Genomic DNA, 23361 nt, shown 5'->3' on the forward strand with positions numbered 1-23361 from the left:
TTTCTTTGCTTGGTGACAGTTTATTTATCCTTAAAAGGTCAATTTGAATGTCTGCTTTCAGGAAAACTTTACAAGTCAGGCAGAAATTGTTATAGCTTCCTGTGTGTTACCATAGCCCTTGGCAGACAGCATCATCATAGCCTTATGAATATTGTTTGCACACCTATCTCCCTTTCACACTAAATGTTAGCTGCCTTATTCATTCTCACATCCCTAGCATTCATACCAACAAGTAAAAGAAAACAGATGTTTATTATGCTATAGGGAAAATGTAATTGTGATAGAAAAGGAAAATAAAAGGAAAGAAAAAAGAAGGAAAAACAGAAAGACAAGGAGAGAAAAAGATACAGATTGAAGAAAAATGGGAGGAAAGAAGAGAACAGAGAAAAGAAGACAAAAAAAAAACAAAGAAAGGGACTGAAAGAGAAGAAAAGATGAAGGATAAGAAAAAGAAGGAAGGAAGGAAGTATAGAGAGGATAAAATAAAAAGAGGTATAAAAAAGAAGACAAGAAAAAAAAAAAACAAAAAGAAAGGATAAAACAGGAATAGGGAAAATGAGAGATGAGCCCTGGCTGGCATAGCTCAGTGGATTGAGTGCGGGCTGCAAACCAAAGCATGGCAGATTCTATTCCCAGTCAGGTCACATGCCTGGGTTGCAGGCCATGGGCCCCAGCAACCGCATATTGATGTCTCTCTCTCTCTCTCTCTCTCTCTCTCTCTCTCTCTCTCTCTCTCTCTCTCTCTCTCCCCCCTTTCTCTCCCCTCCCTCCCTTCCCTCTCTAAAAATAAATAAATAAATAAATAAATAAATAAATAGTTTTAAAATATTTAAAAAAAGAAAATGAGAGATGAGAAGAAAGGAGAAAACACATTGCTCTACCCTTTTTATCTGCCATTTTTCCTGGCTATTAAAGCTCTAATATCAGTAGTTCTGTTGAACAGTTGATGTATATTATACAGTATATTTTAAGTACAACATGCCATTTCTATTCAATGAAATATAGACTTATTAAAATTTAAAGCACAGTAAAAAGAGGATAAAAAAATTACCAACAAACCTTCACAACTGAAACACTTTGAACAATTTGCTGAGTTTTTTTTCTGAATATTTGTTTCTCTATTTTGTTAAACATAATTGTGAGCCTCCAGCACACAGCATCTTGAATCTCTCTGGTGATGCATTTAAGTAATCTGAAAAGCTGCTCTATTACATATGTATATTTAGCAATCTCCATCACTATTCCTTTTTCTAGAAACCTAAAGCCATATTCTGATCCTGGCTTTTCCATTAACTGGGTAGTTTTGCCCTGTCTTTAGAGAGCTACTCACAATGGTCTCTCTCAGTCTCAATCAGAGAGAAAGCCCCCAGAAGAAGAATGAAGGAGACTTCAGATTCAATATATCATCTAGGAGGGAGAATCAATAGGAGTTGGTGGAGAATGGGCAAGAGGAAAATGAAGAAAAATAGAGCCAACATGTCTAATCTGAACAAAGCATTTTCCGTTTTCAGATCTCTGTCTCTTCCTCCCATTAATAAAATAAGTGAATTAAAATGATCTTAAACGGCTCTGGCTGGAGTGGCTCAATGGATTGAGTACTGGCCTGCAAATCAAGGGGTCACTGGTTCGATTCCTAGTCAGGGCACATGCCTAGGTTGCGGGCAAGGTCCCCAATAGGGGGCGTGTGAGAGGCAACCATACACTGATGTTTCTCTTCCTCTCTTTCTCCCTCCCTCCCCCTCTCTAAAAATAAATAAATAAAATCTTTAAAAAAAAGATGATCTTAAATGGGGTCTACCATTTCCAACATTCTATGACTCAAGAATTCTTCAGAAAGCAGAAAGAGTTTGAAAGGTCTGGAAAATGCAATGGTAAGATAAATTTTGACTTTTGCTGGTAAGAAAACTCAGGAATCTTAACAAAGAGTAACCTTTCAAGCCTTAACTCTTATAAACCCACTCACACCTTCTCCTCCCCATACCAGATCAGAATGTTTTTAAGCAATCTAAAGCCATCATTCTCGGGTCTCAGTGTGGCAAAGAATAATTTCATTCATCCAAAGTAAGAGCAAGCCTTGGGGAAGCACATAGACATGGCTGCAGAGCCTGCCTAATTTTGTGAGGAGATTAAGCCTAAGATTTGGCTTTGAGACCAAGGCTAGAGAGAAAGGTCTTTATTTAGAAGTTCCCACCACAGGCCTTACTAAAAGCACTTGTTTCTGTTGATCCTTTCAGCTCTATTAACTATTGTTTCTAATTTGCTAAGTTATCTCTCAGACCAAACAAAAATATCTGAGGTAGATAGGCAAAAATGAAGACCCAGATGTCTGTGGAGACCAGCTTTGTGTCAAATGCTTATTAAACCCAGTGCCAGGATGAAATTAATAAATTGCCAAAGAGACTTGTTTTGCTTAGGGACTTTTTCAAATATAAATGGAATCTACAGAACTAAAATAAAGTTTAATGGGAAATGCATGGAACTGACAAATTTTCCTTACAAACACTATTGCCATCTACTGCCTAGACAAAGTATATACATTAGGAAATGCAAAGTGAAATTACTGCTGCATTATTAAATGTTAAATATAGATGGAATCTGAAGAAACATTCAAGTCAAATTCCTTAATGAAAGAAAGACAGAGAGAAGGAGAGGGAGAGATGGGGGGGGGGGTGAAGAAAGGGGAAGGAGGGAGAGGGATAGATAAAGAAATCTATCCACAGAGAGAGTAGTGATTAGACCAAAGTTAAACAGCAAGTTACTGAAAGAGCCTGGGCTAGAAGTTTCTGTGCTCTGATTCTTGGTCTAAAATGGTTACAGCTAACCCCTACCTAATTCCCAAACAAAGTTTGCAGAAATCCTCACAGAATATCAGAGTTGGAAGTGCTTATAGTTACATGTCATGGACCTCCCCCTACCAAAGCAAGGACTGTATCTATGGAATCTCTAGATGAACAAGGAGCTACATAGCCAAGTCCATCTTCTGCATGTATAAAAATTGCCTTTTTTGTTGTTGACACTGTTACAGATGTCTCCCAATTCCCCCCTTTGCCCTCCTTCACCCAGCCCCCACCTTTCCCCCTGGCCTTCACCACATTGTTGTCTCTGTCCATGGGCCATACATATATGCACGTGTTCTTTGGCTAATCTCTCCCAGTGCTCCCTTGTGACACTGGGCAGTATCCCTATTTCTCAAATGTTATTCCAGAAAGAGCTTCCTTAGTATTTCACTCTAATTTGCCTGCAGCCAAGATGATAATCCAAATAACCACAACACAGACTGCATGTTCAGGAGGGAGAAGGCAACTGTGCTTTGAAAATTTCCTAAGTACCCTCCACAAGAGTCTTCCTTTCTTTTCACCAGCCCCCTCACCCAGCCCCCTCACCCAGCCCCATGCCTAACAAAGTCTCTCAGCATAGGGTCAGCTGCTAAGGTACTTACCAGGGTTGTCAGGCTGCATGATGGCCATGGCAAAGGTGTGAGGAAAGAGCATGGCAGCACTCTTTCTCATGCCCTGAATCTGTACAGTGTTGCCCTGGAACATGACCCCGTGCACATCACTCTCTGTGCCCAGGCCAAGCAGGTGCCAGGCCACTGTGTCACCTTTGCACATGTCCAGCCTGGGCAGGTTAGAGAATAGAAACCCGTTAATAGCTGGAAAACAAAAACACAGGACAGGATAGGGAGATGAAACCGGACTACTCGGACACTGGCCAGCAGCATGGAATCAGCTCTGCATTATAAAAAAAACCTTTAAATTTCTGAGTCATCCACAACTCCTTTGCCCTCTCCCCTAAGCCACTTTAGTTCTACTCATAAAGATCTGACCCTTTGAGATGAGGGCCCAACCAGACTTCTGGCCTCATCTACTGCCCCTCCTCCACCACACTTCACATCCCTGAAAAACTGAACTACTCTCCACTACTGCAACCCCTTCACACATATACTAAAGTACTAACTCTCTTATTCCCACTCTCTTGAAACTCTCCTCCCTTGACTTCTGTAGCACCACATTCTCTCGGTTCTCTTACAACCTCCTTGATTGTTCTTTCATTTTTTTTCTCATTCTCCATCACTCTGTAAAGTGTTGGGGTTCTCCAAGTTTCCATATTCTGTTTTCAAACTATGTCCTCTTTTTTTCTATGCTACCACTGCTCTGGCTCTAGCCCTCACCATCTCTGGCCTGAACTCCTGCAAAAGCCTCATTCCTGGCACCCCTACCTGCAGTCCATCCTCCAACTTCTTCTCACACACAATTATCCTGTGAGCTCTACTTGCCTCTGCATGCCCAAAGGCTTATTAGACACTTGTTGACTGCACATTCTCTTCCCTGCCCTGCAATATATTGTACTTTCCCTCCAGTCTCTCTACACAGAAAACTACTATTCATCCATCCATCATGCTCCAACTCAAATGTTACTTCCCCAGTGAAACAGAGTTATTATTCTGTCTCTGGTTTTCATAAAACTTTTCCTCAACAAAATTCTGCCACAGGAGCCAGTGATTTACTTACATATCTATCTCCCCCCACCCGAGATTGACCTAAGAGGAAGAACACTTTTTTCTGTATATGTGTAGCTAAGTACTTAACGTGTTACCCAATACTAATCAGGTGTTCCATAAATTCAAACTGGAATGAACTTGGTTTGCAAGATGGTCTTAGTTTTTCCAGCTCATGTAACTGACTGGTAAGGAGAACCAAAAGATGGAGCCAAAAGACAAAACACTTGTTCCTTATTCTCTCATACCTTCTATACTCCCCTCAAAAATATAGAGAGGCCTGCTTGAAGCTGGCCCCTTTTCAATGTTCCCACATCCACTGGAACTAGCTTTAATGGGTAACCAACCCTATTTGGTAATACCCTGAGATGCTGATAAGAACATTGCTAACCTTCTGATTCTGCTTCACCTACCTATAATGTCTGATTGCAAATCTATTCAGCCTTCGAGACCTAGTTCAAGCACTCCCTTCTTCCATAAATCCTTTAATTGCATTGTTCCTCATTAATGTTCTCCTCCTTTGAACTCTTAAAATGTCACTTGAAATCTGTTCCACACAATTTAACATTTAATTATACTATGTCTTGGACTCTTCTAGATTGTTTTATGGGTGTTAGTTTCATATCACTGCAAAATGATGGGGGCTCCTTGAAAACTGGGACCATGTCTTTCCATTCATTCACTCATCTGCCCACCTACTCATTGATTGGTAGTTCCTGTTTATAATTATTCACTGTGTACTAGACGGTGTAGAGGATACAAAGATAAGAAACAAACCATATTCACCTTTAAAGACATTACACTTTAGCATAAGTAAAAAACAATGTAACAATTAACTAAAATATAGGTGGGTACATGAAACTTGCTATTAAAATAGTCTGATAAATATGCAATAGTGTAATAGTTCAGAGGAAGGTGTCATCATCCTGGGCTTGGGTCATAAAAAAAAATTGGAGTTACCTTTTGAGTACAGCTTTAGAGAATGAAATTCCCCAGGCTGTGGGCAAAGATATTTGGGGGTTTCAACTTGAGGGCAAAGCATTGCAAAAGCATGAAGTTAGAAATGTACAAAGTACATTCATATAGACAAAAATAGTCCCATTTTGCTGAAGTATGAAGTTGTGGAGCAAGCACAATGGAAGAAAAAGGTGAAGGATATAAGTCGGGAAAATTGTCATCTCAGCTTACTCTTCTCAGTCTATAGGGGATTTCTTCTGTGGAATCCTCACTTCATAGTACCTTTATCCAGTGCCCCCTTATCCTGCGTAACATAGGAAACAGCCCACAAAAATGCTAAGTATAAGATCTATTGTCAGGTTTAATCCCTCAATCTAGCTCATCTCTTGGGTATAGCTTACCAGTAGAATCAATATTTTCAGAGATGGGTCACAATTAAGATTGAAATTTACTTATAACCTCTCAGTTGTAGCTCGTAACAAAAGCACTCACTCCCCATACCATGCATCCGATTGGAGTCTTGGAAACCCATGACATCCTCTGAGAGTAGTCGGGAATCCAACATAGCAGCTTCTTGATTGGTATTGCTGTACCAGCTCTTGTTCTCATCCAGCACAGTAAAAAGGAGAAAGAATTCTTTATCCACCCCTTTCTATAGGCCCAGTATGGGAGAAGAGAGGGAGAAATGACAACAGTTTCAGCAGTTGTAGACTCAGATGCTCCACACCCAATGATCCTTGATTCTTTCCCATTTCCTGTTCCAGACACAGAGCCAAGCTCATATCTCCCATATAGAACTGCAGTTGTTACTAGGCAGTTTTTCCTCAGGTAACCTCAAATAACAGGTGGATGAAGGAGATCAGAATAAAGTGAAAAGACTAGAAGTGAGGAATGTACAAAATGTAGCAGGAAAGATGCAGGAAAGGTGTGGGTTATGGAAAAAAATACAGAGTGTGATAAAAGAGAGCCTATATTCACCTGGGGAGTAGTAAAGGTAATTAGGAGACCAGGGGAAGGGCTCTGGGGGCTTTGAAAATATGAGAGAAAATAATTATAATTATTAATATGCTATTAATTATTACTACTACTACATTTACTGAGTTATTACTATGTACCAGACACTGTGTTAAGCATTTTATATAAATTATTACAATTAATCCTTACAGATACCCAAAATATCTTCTTCCACTGTTAGCCCTTTACTATAGATGAAGAAACTGAAGAAAAGAGAGGTATAGTAACTGGTAATCTAGCAAGACTACGCAGCTAGAAATGGTGGGGTGTATCTAAAAGAAGACTAGCAAATACTAAAGAGGATTTAGGAATTTGGAGCAAGGACTAGGGGCTACTGAGGCTAAAAAATATAAAGGATCAAAGACTAAGTATGATGTGAGTGAAAGAATAACATACAAGATAGCTTGAAGTCACCAACTAAATTCTGATTCAATAGCTTGGTTATTTTTTTTCTATTCTCTCACCTCTAGAATCTAGTTCCATGCTTAACTCCTATTTTGCAACCCTGTCTCAACTTCCACCCAACAGACTTTCCAGCCAGAAACCTTGACAATACCTGTTTGCTATCTGCACCCAAAGCACCAGCCTTGCACACTAGTAGAGGGCCCACCAGACCAGAATTTGTATCTTTTATGGGATCTACAGCAGAAAAGTACATCCAGGTGAGACAGGCAGGATCCTGAGCACTGGGGCCTGCATGGGGGGGTACTGTCCATCGATATGTTACTTTCTCAAAGGGCTTGGCCACCAAACCGGGATGGGGTGAGCCTGCAGGGAAAACATGGAACTCATTACTCATATGGGTTAGAATAAAGATCATCAACTCCAAACAGTGGGGTAAAGATCATAAACTACAAAGGCATTTTGCAGTAGCAGCAGGAACAAAAGTAACATGGAATATTGAATATTTAAAAGAATCCTAGGTAAGAGTCAAGACACTAGAGTTTGGTTCCTAGTTCTGCCAAACCTTGTTATATAAACAGGAGAAATTTAAACTTCCCCAAACTTTTCCAAGCTCATAAGACCTAGAGGAATAAAAAGGTGATTTATACTTATTTGGAATACCCCTCACTTAAAAACATATATTTATCTGCTTTTATATCCCTACCTCTGTTTAAAAATTTCCAGAGTTGGGAGATTCACTACCTGTCATCATAGCCCATTTCATCTTTGAGTGGTTCAGAAGAAGGTATCATCATTCTGGGCTTGGGTGATTAAAAAAATTATACATGAAGGAGTTAACTTTTGAGTATGGCCTTAGAGAATGAAAAAAAAATTTCATCAGGCTGGAGGCATGGTATTAAATTATCTATTCACTCATTGTTCCTAACTTTTTAAATTTTCAAACATACAGAAAAAATGTAAAAGTTAATATAATAATCACCCTACCACCTGGAGTTGATTGTTAACATTTTGCATTTTTTAATTCATCTACATTTATATGTATGTTTATCTACACATACATAAACACACAATTTGGGTTTGTTTGCTTTTGCTAAATCATTTGGAAGTAAAATGCAAGCATCATGACATTCTATTTCTAAATAATCAGTAAGCATTTCCTGTATTACCACAATAACATTACCACACCTAAAAAATACCTTAATATCACTAATGTCATCTAATATCCAGTCTATAGTAAAAAATTTTTAATTATCTCCAAAATGTCCCTTAAGACTACTTTTTAATAAACAGGATCCGACAAGGTTTGCATGTTGCCTTTGGTATTGTCTCTAACTTTTTTCCCTATGACATTGACTTCTTAAGTGGACTAGACCAGTTGCCTTGTAGGATATTCTTTCAGAGTAGATTTGTCTGTAACTTTGCCCTTTATGATTTTATTATTTTTGATATTTTGGCTTTGGATTAGCATCTGTTAATATTATTTTCAGAGAAAGCAAGAAACTAACTACTCAATAATCTCATTTCTATTTCCCTCCTGAAATAGCAATCCAAACTATATGCATGTATTAATTTCACACATCCAATGATTTACAATATTATAAAATAATAAAAAATTTACATGTATAAACAAGAGGATAAGGTAAATACGTTATGATAAATCCATGGATGGAGTATTACATAGTCATTAAAAGATTTACAGTATCACTATGGGATGGAAAAATGGACAAAATATAATGGTAACTGAAAATATGACACAAAAGTGTACAAACCATATGATCTCAAATCTATAAATATATAGATTTTTATAAGCACAGAAAAATATTTAAAGGAATATCAAAATACAATGGCAATTTATCTATGAATAATTTTAGTTATTTTATAATTTTCACATTTTCACAATTCATAATACATATTTGTTATTTTATAATCAGAAATATTTAAAACATATATCTTATTGAGTCCAGCTCGGCCTTGCTATAATATCATACATTTATTCAACAATATCCACACATGCCTACTAATTTTGCCTGCTTCTCCCTCCTTCACTCCGTATTTATTTTTCCTCTAGACCTACCTTCTATTACCTGCAGCCCACATTAGTTGGAGACCCTGCCTGCTCACCATCATTGTACATAGTTCCCTCGTAGTCTTTCTCATAAAACACCCCATGAGGCTGTATACTGAATGGCTGGGAGGCACGATTGTAGAACATCACCTGGATGGTGTCACCCACCTCAGCCCTGATTACGGGCCCTGTTAAATGGGAAGAAGAAACAATGAAAATGAAAACAGGCATGACAAAGGATGATGGAAACAGAAAAGAGGAAGGGAAAGAAAAGGGATATGAAAAAGATAGGGAACTCCTCTCTTTGCAATAAGAATAATCTCTTCCAAGTATATCAAAATTCATAGCCATAAAAAATGCATTAAAATCCATTATCTCAATTTGATCCTCAAATATCATCCCAAGGTATACAGGGCAGGGGATATTTACATTTTACAGATGAGGAAACTGCAGCTCAGAAAGATGGAATTGATCTCAAATTCAAATGATTAGGAACACAGACAGGACCTAAAGCTAGGGCTTTCTCCCACATGACTGTCAAGTCCAATTCTATAGGGAACAACACAATTTTTAAAGAACCAATGGACCAAAGAAAAAATCACACAGTAAATTAGAAAATACTTAGAGGCAGATGAAAATGAAAACATAACATACCAAAACATGAGATGCAGTGAAAGTGCTGCTAACAGGAAAATTTATAGCTATGAACACTTACATTAAAAAGAAAGAAAGATCTCAGATCAACAACCTAACTTTACAAGTAAAGAAATCAGGAAAAGAAAAACAGACTAAACCCAAAGCTGGTAGAAAGAAGAAAATACATTAATGGTATATGAAATACAGAATAAGAAAACAATAAAGAAAATCAATAAAACCAAAAGTCAGTTCTTCAAAAAGATCAACAAAAATTGACAAATCCATTTTTTAAAGATTTTATTTATTTATTTTTAGAGAGAGGATAAGGGATACAGACACAGAGGGAGAGAAACATTAATGTGTGGCTGCTTCTCATGTGCCCCCTACTGGGGACTTGGCCTGCAACCCAAGCATGTATCCTGACTGGGAATCGAACCAGCAGCCCTTTGGTTCGCAGACTGGTGCTCAATCCACTGAGCCACACCAGCCAGGACAAACTGACAAATCTTTAGCTAGATGGACTAAGAAAAAAAGGGATAAAATTCAAATTAATAAAATCAGAGATGAACGTGGGGACATTCCTACCAATCCTACAGAAATAAAAGATTATAAGAGAGTACTATGAGCAATTGTATACCAACAAATTGAATAATCCAAATGTAACAGATACATTTCAAAAACATAACTCTTTTGCACAAAACACTCATCTGTTGGTACTCACTTTGGGAGATGCAGGTCTAGAGTGTGCCTCTGAGCTGCCCCAGGCTCCAGTTTCTAAGTCCTCCCCAGTTCTCATGGCTCTAGTCAATTAATTTCATAAGTTAAGGATTCCTCACCCAGGATTCCAAGATGCTCATCTTCCTCCAGCTGTACCTTTTCTTGGAATGTTTCATCTTGGAAGGCCTCATATCGGACTTTCCAGTAAGTGCCCCCAATTCTGCTGGAGCCCTTCTGGAAGAATTTATCTGGGCCACTGTCATATAAGGAGACAAATGTCACATGATTTAATTGTGTATCAAATAGATTCCAATATGACCCTTGGTCTCAAGTTATGGATATTTATGATTAGGAAAGAGCTCAGATCATCCAGTTTAGCTTCCACCCATTGGAGGTTACACCACTAATAGAATATGCAGCCTCTGCTTCAGCCTTTTCAAGATTAGGGGACTCATTTTCAGAGAAAGCAATCCCTCTTACTGTTAGATATTTTTAATGATTAGTTATTTTTTATAGTAGGATGAAATCTTCTTGCTTGTAAGTTCCAGACATTAGCACCAGTCCTGCCCTTCTGAGTTGTATAGACTTACATTTGTCCTTAATCATCTTCAGGTACTCAAGATTCTTTCTCCCCTTCATTAAGAATATCCTTAATTCCAAAATGAAAACCCACTAACTCAGAAAACCTGGTTAGATATTCCAGAAGCCATGCTGAGGCCCAAGTGCCTACTTTCCTATGTTTTCTGCAGATTCATCACATTATTTTTTTGCCGGAAGAGTAAACATGATTTGGTGCCTTAGGATATTCCCCCAAACTCTCAGTCATCTACCAACTGCCTCTTCTGTGAAAAACCTAGAACCACTGGTATGTCAGTGAGCAGGTATAACTTAAGGCCTAGCAACTGAATAGAGAACTAACCTGCTCTATTGAGAAGCAGGAGAATTTGGATAAATTCCTCCAAAATGATGGTTGTGGAATGGCCACAAGGTAAGTTGCTTCTCCTTCCTACATTTCTCAGAGTCCTTTTTTACACTCCTGCTTATATGCATCCTTCAGACTATGAAAAAGAAAGGAAGGTGCAAGGAGGTAAAATAAAGAAGAGTTGGAAAAATGGTATTTCAGTGGATCTGGTCCCACAAGAAAAGGTCTCCTTTTCTGAATGTGGCTTGGGATTATAGCAGGAACAATCTCAAACACTGCTAGGACCTTTTGCTGTGGGTATGCCATAACCCTATAAAAAGCTTTGTAGCTCCCAAAAAGCAAGCTGTCCATGGAGGGGGGGCAAAAGAATTTAGTTAACAGTTGTGCTATGTAACTCCAGTCAGACAATGATTGTGACCCCCAAGTGAAAGTGAGAGATTTCTGAGAGGGAGTAGTAGTGTTTAGGACTGAAACCAAGAGTAGGGAGAGGAAGCCTACTGCATCTTACCTGCCTGGCTCCCTCAAATCTTTCCCAGTACTCCCATCGTAACCCGTTGGGCCGTAGTCCCACTGAATCTCGTGGGCTTCAATGAAGTACTGCCGGACTTTTCCTGTTAGTTGGCTCACTCGGGGGGCCACAGAGCAAGACTTGACCTCGTAGAGTGCTTGCATGCCATCTGGAGGAAGAACATCATGGCTGGCCCCACTTCAACCAACAAGTCTTTGACCCAGACAACCCACCTTCCTTTTCCTAAAGTCTTCGCCTCCCACCCTCCACTAGGCTCTTTACCCCTACCTCCAAATGAGTCATCTTTTCTCACTCCTTAAGAACCTGGCTGAAAGAAAGGGAGCCCAGGTGGAAATTAAAGTACCTCTACCTGCTAAACACCACTGATACATTTACCATATGTTCATTCTTTTGCAAAAGGCTCACACTATACAAATATCACAGAGGATGAAGTCTGAATACCTGAGTATAAGTCCATACTTTATCACTGTCTGTAGGACCTTAGGCAAGCCAATTTATAGATGTAAAGTTTAACCCTTCTTTTTTTAAATGGGGGCAATAGGGTATACCACACTGGGTTGGTGGGAGCATCAAATTAAAAAAAAGAGGAATAAGTAATTTTAAGGAGGGAATCTCCCCAAATAATGAAACATCTCCTATACATAGAGATGAAACTTCAGGTTTAGGAGTGTTTTGAAAATGTACATTCTAAGTAGAATCTCTAAAATGTGAACAATGTTACATTGAGTTATAATGGCAATGATGATATTGTCTTATATTTGCTTGGCATCTTATAGAACTCATTCGGATTATTATCTTATTTGAGTCTCAAAGAGATTTAAAATTATAAATTAGAAATCTGAGATACAAAAAATGACGAGGAAAGATATTGATTCTTATTGAATAAATATATAGCCCAGGACCTGTGTCAGGTGCTTTACATATGTTATCTGTTTCAATCCTTATAACTGCCCTGTGAAACAGACTTTTTTGGAAACAGACTTTTAATATCCCCTTTTGCAGTTAAAAAAAAAAAACGAAGGATCGGAGAGGTTAAGTAACTTGCTCAAGATAACACATCTAGTCAGTGGAGCAGTTGAGACTTAAGCTCCTGTCTTTCAGCTGCAAACTTGAGTGCTCATTTTCTTCTCATATCCACTAGTTTGGTCTCAACATTCTCTTGGTCTTTAAGACTCAAAATCATATTATCTTTCTGAAACCTTATTATAACTTTATGAGGTAGGAATCATTTTTGCAATCATTAGTTGAGGAAACAAAGGCTCAGAGAAGTGGTATGACTTGCCAAAGCTAACTAAGCAACTGGTGGAACAGGCTTATCTGGCTCTAAGCCCCTACTTGTTCTACTATTGTGCTGCATTTCTAATTTCCATCTGGATTCATATTCACCCCAACACTTTGGGGACCAAGGGCAGATTCTGGATGATGGAGCATGGGTAATGGGCCTCTACTGGGGAAAATCTACTACCCAGACTCATGATCTACCAGTCTATAACTCCTTGCCTACTCAAATCCATTTTCACATACTCACATATCAGTTTTCTGACATCCATCTAATTTACCATATATTAACTAATTCTAGAAAGTGACAGATGAAGAGGATCTTAGAGACTATTTAGACCAAATCTCCCTTTTTATAAATGCAGCAGAGGAGTCCTAGAAGTGGAAAGGGACTTTTCCAAAGTTATTACAGTGAATTTTTCATGGAGCTGAAACAACAACTGAAACCATCTAATTACTTATCTAGTGCTCTTTCTATTGCCTCATATGTTCCTCCTCTCCTTTGATGCTCTTCAGTGAACTGTGCCATTACTTCAGCCATTCTCCCTATGAAAATAATCTTCTGTCCATATTTCTGTTGGGCCCCAACTAGAGTGTCAGCACTTGCCCACAGTACTCCATGATCTCCTGCAGAAAACTTATACTTTTTAAACTAATCTCTCCTTTACTCCTTGTTCAATAAGTTACAAATAACTTCAGGTCTTAATTCCTTAGGACTCTGATATATATATATATATATATATATATATATATATCATATATATATATATATCATATATATATATATATATGTGTCAGCTTAAAAGTCCCCTTATTAATCATCAATCCCTATACCATCTTATGTTACAGATGAAGATAAAACCCGGAGGAGAGATGTGGCTGAGGTCACCCTTCAAGTTAATGGCTGAGCCAGGAAAGCATGTGGGTCCCCAGAATACTAGTCTAGTTCTTCATCCCTTTTTCCTCACTATCTCACCCTAAAGACCTATCCAGAATCCCAGGTTCCTGATGACCTATCCATATCCCAGGTTCCTGATGCCACCACCCTCCTATACCTCAAGGGTCAGAGGTATTGGATCTTACCTTGCAAGTGACTATTCACTTGACAGCTAATTAACCAGGTGCCAAGTTTCTGGGGCACCATCTCAGCAGTCACAAAGGTGGCTGGAAAGATGTGAGCCACATCAGTGCGGTGGCCCCGGATGGTCAGCATCTGTCCATGGAAGAAAGCTGTGTGGACATCTACTTCATTGCCCATGCCAAACAAGTGCCAAGCCACACGCTTCTGTGCACACATGCTCAGCTCTGGTAAGTTCCCAAATACAAAGCCATTGATTGCTGAAAAAGGAAATCCAAAGAAAATATCAGAACTAGGAAAGGACAGCCCAATGGGAAAAACCTTACTATCTGACAATAATACTAAGTAACATTTACATGAGATTTTAAAGAGCACACTGTGCTGACAATATCCATTATATCATTTAAATCTCAAAGACAATCTTAGGAAACAGGCAGGTATCAATGGTCCTTTGCAAAAAGTAAGAAAATCCAGGCTTAGAGAAGTAAAGTTACTCTCTCCCAAGGCCACAGAGCTATTAACTGGTAGAGGCAAGATTCCAACCCAGCAATGTAAGGATGCCTTTTTAAGGAATGTGGTTTATTTTATAAGCAATTCTTTCCTTCCAAGCCAATTCCCTTCTAAAATTTCCATAGGACAATTGTCATATTAGCTGACTAATTACCATGGTTACTATAAGCAATTGGTATAAAATCCAAAAGAAATTTGAGCTGTCCAAGTTATCCCTTACATCTTCCCTCTGAGTTTTTACTTTGCATTGGGACAGTTTGGTTTTGAGCCCACCTTTGTCACCAAAGGTCAATAAGTCATTCCCTTAATTAAATGAAAGTAAAAGTAACTTGTTTCTCTTCCTAAAAATCGCTTCCCTGCCCATACTCCAGGGCTTTTGTGTTTTTACTTAGTTTTAAATTTAATGAACATGATAGATTCCCTCATAGGTAACCGTTTTTCTTCACAAAGTGGGAAATTCTTCCAGCTTGCATGAGTATATGGAATCAACACCCTACGCTATTCCACACTGAGGAGGCAGGGTACTTAATGCAGTCAGACAGATTAGGATTGGATTTTAGCTGTGCCATTTATCTGCTATGTAATCCTCAGTTTCCCCATAGGTAAAAACAAGGTAAAACTACCTGCTACTTCTGGTACTTGTAAGGATTAAAAAGGACCGATATGTGAAAGTACCCACCAAATACTAGGCCCGGAAGAGACCCATCTGTGTTTACTGTCACAGTGTGGTTACTACATCCCAGCTCACCATGCATCCTATTACTCTCTTGAAAGGCCTCATCTTCTTTGTTCACTGAGGCAGGGTCTGAGCAGTAACTGGCAATATTCTCATCGATATGCCAGCTAAGATTCTCATCTACCACACTGAAGAGCAGGAAGAAGTAACTGTCCACGTCTTGCCGCCAAGGAGGGGAGTTCCCATTCAAGGTTCCTAGTGCAAGGAAGAAAGGTGCCCTTAAGAACCTCCTATCCTTAGCAACAGTAAATTGCAAGGGGTATTCATAAGAAATAAATAGGAAGAGAGGTAGCCTAATGAACAAACTGAACTAACAAGGAAAGTGGGGGAAGAGACATAGATGGAGAGTAGGAGGACAGCTATTGGGGCGGGGGGAGTTAGGGGATGGAAGGATTGAGCAAAAAGGACAAAGGACTCATGGACATGAACAACAGGGTGGTGATTTCTGGGGGGGGGCAGTTAAATGGTAATGGAAAAATACAATAAACATGTTTTTAAAACAGTTTGTCAGAAACAGAAAAGCAGAGGGAGACTTCCCCAACCAGGGCCTTAAACTGACTATACTCTTATAACATCTGGGTCTTTAGGCCTTACTATACCTTAAACATAGACTGTTCCAAACCATGTCCACAATCCTTCCCAAATCCTGATGACTATTCTTTCAATCCTATCCAAACTTAACCTCTTACCACATAATTTACTTTTATGTGATCTAACTCCCATCATTACTAATTCAAATTTTTAAGTGATTAGAAAAAAAGTTTTAAAAGTAGAAAAGGGTTTTTTGTTAGGAAAAGAAGGTAATATAATAGAAAAAGAATAGTGAAAAGGGCCTGGACAGTGTGGCTCAGTTGGTTGAGCATCATCCCCACAAACCAAAAGGTTGCAGGTTCAATTCCTGGTCAGGACACTTACCCAGATTGTAGGTTTGGTCCCAGTTGGGGCACATACAAGAGGCAACCAATTGACGTTTTTCTCTCAAATGGATGTTTTTCTCCCTCTCTCTTTCCCTTCCTTCCCCTCTCTTTAAAATCAATAAGTATGTTCTTGGGTGAGGATTTAAAAAATTGTAAAAATGGAGTTTGGCATTGTTTATTCCTGCTGATAAACAATGGTTCCAAATTAACACTCCTCAGGTTGCTGTTTAACATGTACGCAGTTCAGCTGTATCACTGCTACCCATAGATATTCCAAACTGTATCTCATAGCTCACCCTTGGAGCCTATACCTCTTTTACAGGTGATAAGGGGTCCAATGAGGCCAGTTGCAATATCTCGTGGAGCATCTACATGAGAATGGTAGATCCAGGTGAGGCATGCTGGGTCAGCATCAGTGGGTGCATGACTTTCTGGAATTGTCCAATTATAGATATGGTAGCCTCCCGGGGGAACAGAGTCATCAGCTTTCAGCTGACCAGAGGAGCCATCTGGGTAGAGGGAGCCTAGAAAATGAAATTGCACATGACCAGTCCCAGGGTGAGTGAGAGGGACCCTGGCAAATAAAGAAGTGAAGAGAAGGCTGACATATGAGACACCTAGGTCCAGTCTTATGGAAAAGGTAAAGTTCTAAGGTCCAGCACATTGTTCCTCACAACCTGAGGAAGGCACACATTCAGGTAACACCTAGCTAAAGAACTCCAGACTTCACATCAACAATGGGTAGAGAGGTGGCAGCCATTGGGGAAGGAGCTGTGGCCACAAAAACTTCTACTAGTAGTAACCTAGTGCAGAGCCAGTGGCATGGAGGCCCAGGAAAAAAACAAATTCTCTTTCTGCAAGCACTGGCTTTGGAAAACAATCATAGAATTTCATTTTAAAGGCAACTTAATGATCAGTTGGTCCACTTCCCCATTTTATGAAAGAGAAACTGAGGAAAAGTAACTTGCCAGAAGTCATACAGAGAGAATGAGTGGCCAAATCAGGACTTTCTGATTTCTCTCTCTATTTCCCTCAGTCACTGTGGTACCTGTATTATAGGTCACTGGCCTGGGATAGTGAAAGACACAGATGAGTAAACTGAACTCCCTCTTAAAAAGAAAAATTAGACCTTTTGGAAGACTCTGACCCTAGAATAATGCTCCCTTATACTCAGTGCATTCTCTTCTCTTTTCAAAGCACAAATATTTTATGGAAATGCCATTTAAGTAATTCTTTATGATAAAAGGTAGATTTTTATTTTTATTTTTTGTTTTTCAATCACAATTGACATTCAATGTTGTTATATTATTTTCAGGTTTACAACATAGTGGTTAGACAGTGATGTAACTTACAAAGTGACTCTGCCCCCCATTTCCAGTAGCTACCTGATACCATACATCATTATTACAGTACTGTTGACTATATTCTCTGTGCTATACTTTACATCCTCATGACTACTTTGTAACTACCAATCTGCACTTCTTAATTCCTTAACAGTTTTCATCCAGTCACCCAACCCCCTCCTCTATGGCAAACATCAGTGCATTCTCTGTATCTACAAGACCTTCTATGAGCCCTTTGTATCTATTTACCTTCTGAGTCCTTCTCATAGAAAACACCATGGGGGTGGATGGTGTAGGGACGAGTAGCAAAATTCTTCAGGTGGATAAGGATGACATCTCCCACTTCAGCTTGTAACACTGGCCCAAGGAAGCCCAACCAGGCAGGCCGGGCCATTTCATGCATGTATGAGCCATCACTGTATTCTTTGTAGACAGTCTTCTTGTAGCTGCTCCCTATCCGGTTCTTGTCAGACTTTAGGAAGCTGGAAGCTACTCTGGGAAGAAAGAAAGTCACAACTTTGCCACAATCTTCAAACCTCTGGAGGGTTATTTTCCAGAGGAGACTGACCAAAAAATGTCTATCTTTGTTTAGGGCAGAACAAGGGGAAATGGGATATACTGATCAAAACATGAAAGCTTTAAGTTAGAGTCTAACTGTTTCATAATGGGAAATATTAAGTAAAAGCATATAAAATTGGTGATATTTGACCACTTTTAGCCTACAGGCCTACAAAAAAGACAATTTAACATGGTTCAATTTAATGTATAATAATGGGAAAACAAGCAACTAAGGACTTCATTCCTTTTAAGTGACCAACTCCTTACCCATGTTGCCTGACTTAGTATCACCCGGCTATATATGGGAAGTTTTATAGTGAAATGGTTAACATCTCAAGATCTGGAGCCAGGATAGTTCAATTAAATGCTGATATTACCACTTCCAAATCTGTGGGACTTTGAGCAATTTATGTAACTTCTCTGTGTACAATTTCCCAATCTGCAAAATGGAGATAGTCACAACACCAAACTTAGACAGGTGTTGCTGGTGATAAAATAATTAAAATACATAAAGAGCTTAGGACAGTGCCTTAAAAATAGTAAAAGCTTAATAAATATTAACTATTACTTCATAATATCAGGGATGGGGATAAGTTATCCCTCAAGGATGATTTTAAAACAAAGACTCTGTGACTTCAAAACCAGATGGCTAGAAAAATGATTTGTCAAAAAAAAAGAGCTGTTATTCTTTCTCTAATTCTTCCTAGAGAGCTCTGAGATGTTACAGTGAACTTTGGAAAACAGGCTTTGGAGAAACAAAGTGATTCATGATCAGAAAAGATTCTTTAATACACTCATTCACTTTTTAAAAAGAGATATTTTTGAAGCATCTACAAGGCTCTAAAATCAAGAAAGGTTAATCCTGCCCTGGCTGGTGTAGCTCAGTGGATTGAGCTCAGGCTGCAAACCAAAGCATTGCAGGTTTGACTCCCGGTCAAGGCACATGCCTGGGTTGCAGGCCATGACCCCCAGCAACCACACATTGATGTTTCTCTCTCTCTCTCTTTCTCCCTCCCTTCCCTTGTCTAAAAAAATAAATAAATAAAATCTTTTTAAAAAAAGAAAGAAAGGTTAATCCCACCAACAGTTTGATCTTTGTTTCTTTGAGTTTGTTTTTGGTTTCATTTTGTTTGTTCATATGTTTTGATTTTTTAAAAATTCCAAATATAAATGAAATCATGCAATATTTGTCTTTGTCTAACTCATTTCACTTAGCATAATACCCTCTAGGTCAATTAATAAAATATCATATGCCAATTATACTTTAATTTGAAAAAGTAGCTTTCCTTTGATATCTCCCCTAGATTCTTTCCTTTGAATAATTTAGGATATAAATAAAGAAAAATACAACAACAACAAAAAGATTAATCCTGTGGGGTCTGTGAGAGATAAAATGGTGAGAGGAGTACCAATTTTGCATCCACATTACCCAGGTTAAAATCCTAGCTCTTACATTTATTAACTGTGGGACTTGAGTTATTTGATGACCCTGACCCTCAACTTTCTCACCTAAAAGACTAGGATATTCAGACTAGCCTCCTAGATCTTTTGTAAGAATTAGGCAAGACTAAGTATGTAAATGTCTAGTATGGTACCTGTCATAAGCAGAGTATTAGACAAATGATACCTATTACTGTACTTTCTTTGATTTTAAGATTTTATTTTTACTCATTTTTACATATATGAAATATAATTCCACCACACACATCTTACAAACACTATGTATATTTTATGTTTCTTTCTTTTTTTAAAGATAAAGAACCATTTTTAAAACACCATTGTGGATGTCCCCTTAGCACCAAAGGAATATGAAATTACCATTAGGACCTTAAAAATGCTGAGACACCTCAGTATGGAAGAGCAGACTCCACATGGAATTCTGGCTCTTGAGTCAACTAGCCTTATTCTCAGCAAACATGCCCCTAAGTGTATGCTCCAGAGAGATCAGTAACTGACTGCTAACACACCTTGAAAAAAGTTCTTCAAGAGGCTACCTCCTGACCTCAAGGATGCCCCCCCAACTCTAGCTCTAATTCCACAAGAGATTAAACCTACGTGTCACTTTCCAGAGGCTGGTTCGTGATGACATTCCTTCCCCTGGGAGCATAGTTCCACTGTATGTCCTGAATGCCCAGGTAGTAGACTCGAGTAGCCCCATCAGTCCGTTGGAGCCACAAGGGTTGTATGAACAGCAGAGCCCAGAGGAAATGGCCTGGCTCCATGGCCCACATTACTCTGGGAAACAGGCAAATGAATAGCTCCTGGTATGCAAGAAAGAGAACAAAGGGGCTTTGCATGTGTCTGGAAATTAAAGAGGCAAGAGCCAGATGGAATGACTGAGAAAACAAGAATGAATTACCCCAGAATCTATACCTTACCTTATTACTTTCAGTTCAACAAGTGTTCAATGATCTGTACACATTGGACTTTGGAGGGCAAAGTTAAACAGTCACTTATACTGATAATTATGCATTGCTTCCTTCAAAAAAGAAATCTGGATCCAGTTCCTTTACCTTGGCTCAAGAATCAGGAAACAGACACCAGAAGCCTGATTGGGTCACTGACTCATTTAGTACCTGACTCAAGTCACTAATTCTCCCCGTGCCTCTGCTTTCATTGTTGCCACCTTCCATAACCTAAGATATGTGTTTAAAAACAAATGAGAATTCACCAAAAGGCATTTTCTAGAATGTTAACAGACCCAAAATGGAAACAGCCAAAATGTCCATGAACACCAGAATGAATGAGTAAATTGTGTTTTATTTACACAATAGACTTTTATATAACAATGATAGTAAACAAACTACAATTACACATGAAAATACAGATGCCTCTCATGAACAAAATGTTGCAGAAATAAATCAGATGCAAAATAATACATACTCTATTATTTCATTTATGTAAACAAAATCAGGCAAAAATAATCTATGTTTCTAAAAGCCAAGATAGTGTTTATCCTTGAGGTAGGAATCAGTCACTAATAAGGGAAGAGGAGAAATATTCTAGATAATGTCCTGCTTCTTGATCTACATACTGATAACATGAGTGTGTTCAGTTTGTTAAAATATATTGAGCTATAAACTAAGCATTTATGTGCTTTTCTGCATGTGAATAGCAAAAAGTAAAACATGAAACAAAACAAGTGAGAATATGTCACAGAAATAATAACTTATAAGAAATGTTCTCTGCTGGTTCTCTACTATGTACAAACTCATTTCATGGGTCCAATCCTGGGTCAGAGTCAGAACTAATTCTCTAGCATTTCATTTCAGTACATTGGCCAGGAGGTTAGACTTCTTGGGACTGGGATGAAGCACTCAGTCATACAATAAACAGCTACAGTCAAACTTAGAAACACAGACAACATAATATAAACATATATATATATATGTTTATATATATATAAACTATATATATTCACTTACATACACATAGGCACATGAAATCTTACCCAAAAGAAGACCTGTACACACTTGCATCCACATATAGAACCACATTGTCACACAGAACCTTTGTCATTTTCAGAATAATAACAATAATAATAAAATCAACATTTGTCATGTGTGCATAGCAGGCCAAACAATTTTTTAAGTGTTTTACATATATTAAATCATTTAATCCTCACAATGACACTACAGAGAAGATTCCATTAAAACCCCCATATTACAGAAAGAAAAACTGCAGAACAGAAATGTAAAGTAATTTGCCCAAGGTCACTTAGTTAACAGCTGATATAGTTTGGCTGTGAGTCCAGGAAGAATGGTTCTGGTGTCTATGTTCTTAATCACCATGCCATACTACCTTCCAGAAAATGTACTTGCACACTCACATGAGTATATACAAAGAACATATATACATCCATCATTATAACCATATCTTGGAAAGCCCTATATACTATGAAACATGCAATCATATAGCATTTTGATCACTTCTAGAAACACACATATGCTCATATATATACAGGCAAAAATACATCTAATCAATATCATTCATAATGATAATAATGATAGTAGTTACCATTTAATGAGAGATTACAACATACTAAACACCATGTTCAATAGTTTATATAAATTATTTAACTAAATCCCCATCCTAAGCACATGAGATAGGGACAATTAATAAAAAATCAAAGATATGCACAGACTTACATATGGATAGAAAATCCCCAGATATTTACCTGGGCTAGGCCTAGATATTGGCCCTGATTAATAAACAGACCTATAGACTTCCCTATAAAATCTCAGGCCCCTCTACACACAGCACTAGTGCAAGTGTTGATCTCCAGTCTTCATATGACATTCAGCAGAAAGCCCTTGATATAGGGGAGAACGTGTTTTGGGGTTTCTCTTTCCAAAACCTGGATCTCCTACTGACCACTTGTGTAGACTTGGGTAATACTTAATTACTCTGAACCTATTTTCTTACCTATAAAGTATATATAACAATATCAGTTTTGAAGAAATAAATTTGAAAACTTACAAGAAAGGGGCAGAATATAATTAATGCTCAGAACAAAATAGTAACTGCTGGTGTCTTTCTTTGTCCTTCTCCCTCCTGGCTACTGTCTCCCCCATATCCTACATTCTATATTTCTACTCTAAGAGCTCACTTAAATCATAACTGCCCCAGAAGGTCCCCTCTAGCCTTTTCATACCAATGTCTTCTTAAAGGACTACTTACTCCCTATACCACCCAATTTCATTAAGTCAAACTTTGTATTATTGTTACCTTTCTACCTATGAGCTGCCTCATGAACTGTGTTTATTTTCCAGATTGGACTATAAACTCCTTGAGGGTTAACATCATGTTTTAGAAGTCTTTATGCATCTATTGCCAGACACAATAATACAGGCCTATAGGTGTGCCATGAACAGCTACTGCTAAAGTGACATAAAGTGACACAAACACATATTTTCCCACCAGTTGGTTCTAGTTCAAGTTTGCCACTGGTATACAGAGTGACTTTAAGAAAGTCACTGTACCTTAGTGAGCCTGTTTCCCATATATAAAATAATAGAGCTGGACTATATAGTTCTTACCTTTTTGGTGTCATAGATGTTTGAAAACATAATGACATGAAAAAAGGTAGAACCACAAAATTTTTTATACAGAGTTCTCAAAGAGACTTTCTAGTTCTCATACTTTGCCAGTGTTCCCATTCACTGATGAAACACAGGTACATTCACATGCACCTACAT

The 23361-nt window shown here is 38.4% G+C and overlaps 1 protein-coding gene across 4 annotated transcripts in view; it reads right to left on the bottom strand.

Annotated features, from left to right (window-relative positions):
• Window positions 1–23361, bottom strand: part of HEPH (hephaestin) — a 58295-nt gene that overhangs the window by 29743 nt on the left and 5191 nt on the right. For all 4 annotated transcript variants that reach the window (XM_045847540.1, XM_045847539.1, XM_045847541.1 and 1 more), the window contains exons 3-13: window positions 20219–20424; window positions 17855–18099; window positions 16574–16786; window positions 15358–15540; window positions 14105–14359; window positions 11723–11891; window positions 10412–10548; window positions 8996–9127; window positions 7026–7237; window positions 5957–6107; window positions 3440–3652 (exon numbers count right to left, since the gene is read on the bottom strand). In XM_045847540.1, coding sequence (XP_045703496.1) covers window positions 3440–3652; window positions 5957–6107; window positions 7026–7237; window positions 8996–9127; window positions 10412–10548; window positions 11723–11891; window positions 14105–14359; window positions 15358–15540; window positions 16574–16786; window positions 17855–18099; window positions 20219–20394 — 2086 coding nt within the window. In that variant the 5' untranslated portion in view covers window positions 20395–20424. The remainder of the gene's footprint in view (window positions 1–3439; window positions 3653–5956; window positions 6108–7025; window positions 7238–8995; window positions 9128–10411; window positions 10549–11722; window positions 11892–14104; window positions 14360–15357; window positions 15541–16573; window positions 16787–17854; window positions 18100–20218; window positions 20425–23361) is intronic.

The sequence above is a fragment of the Phyllostomus hastatus genome, unplaced genomic scaffold (assembly GCF_019186645.2).
Source record: "Phyllostomus hastatus isolate PE091 unplaced genomic scaffold, TTU_PhHast_1.1 phas_contig_551, whole genome shotgun sequence".
NCBI lineage: Eukaryota > Metazoa > Chordata > Mammalia > Chiroptera > Phyllostomidae > Phyllostomus > Phyllostomus hastatus.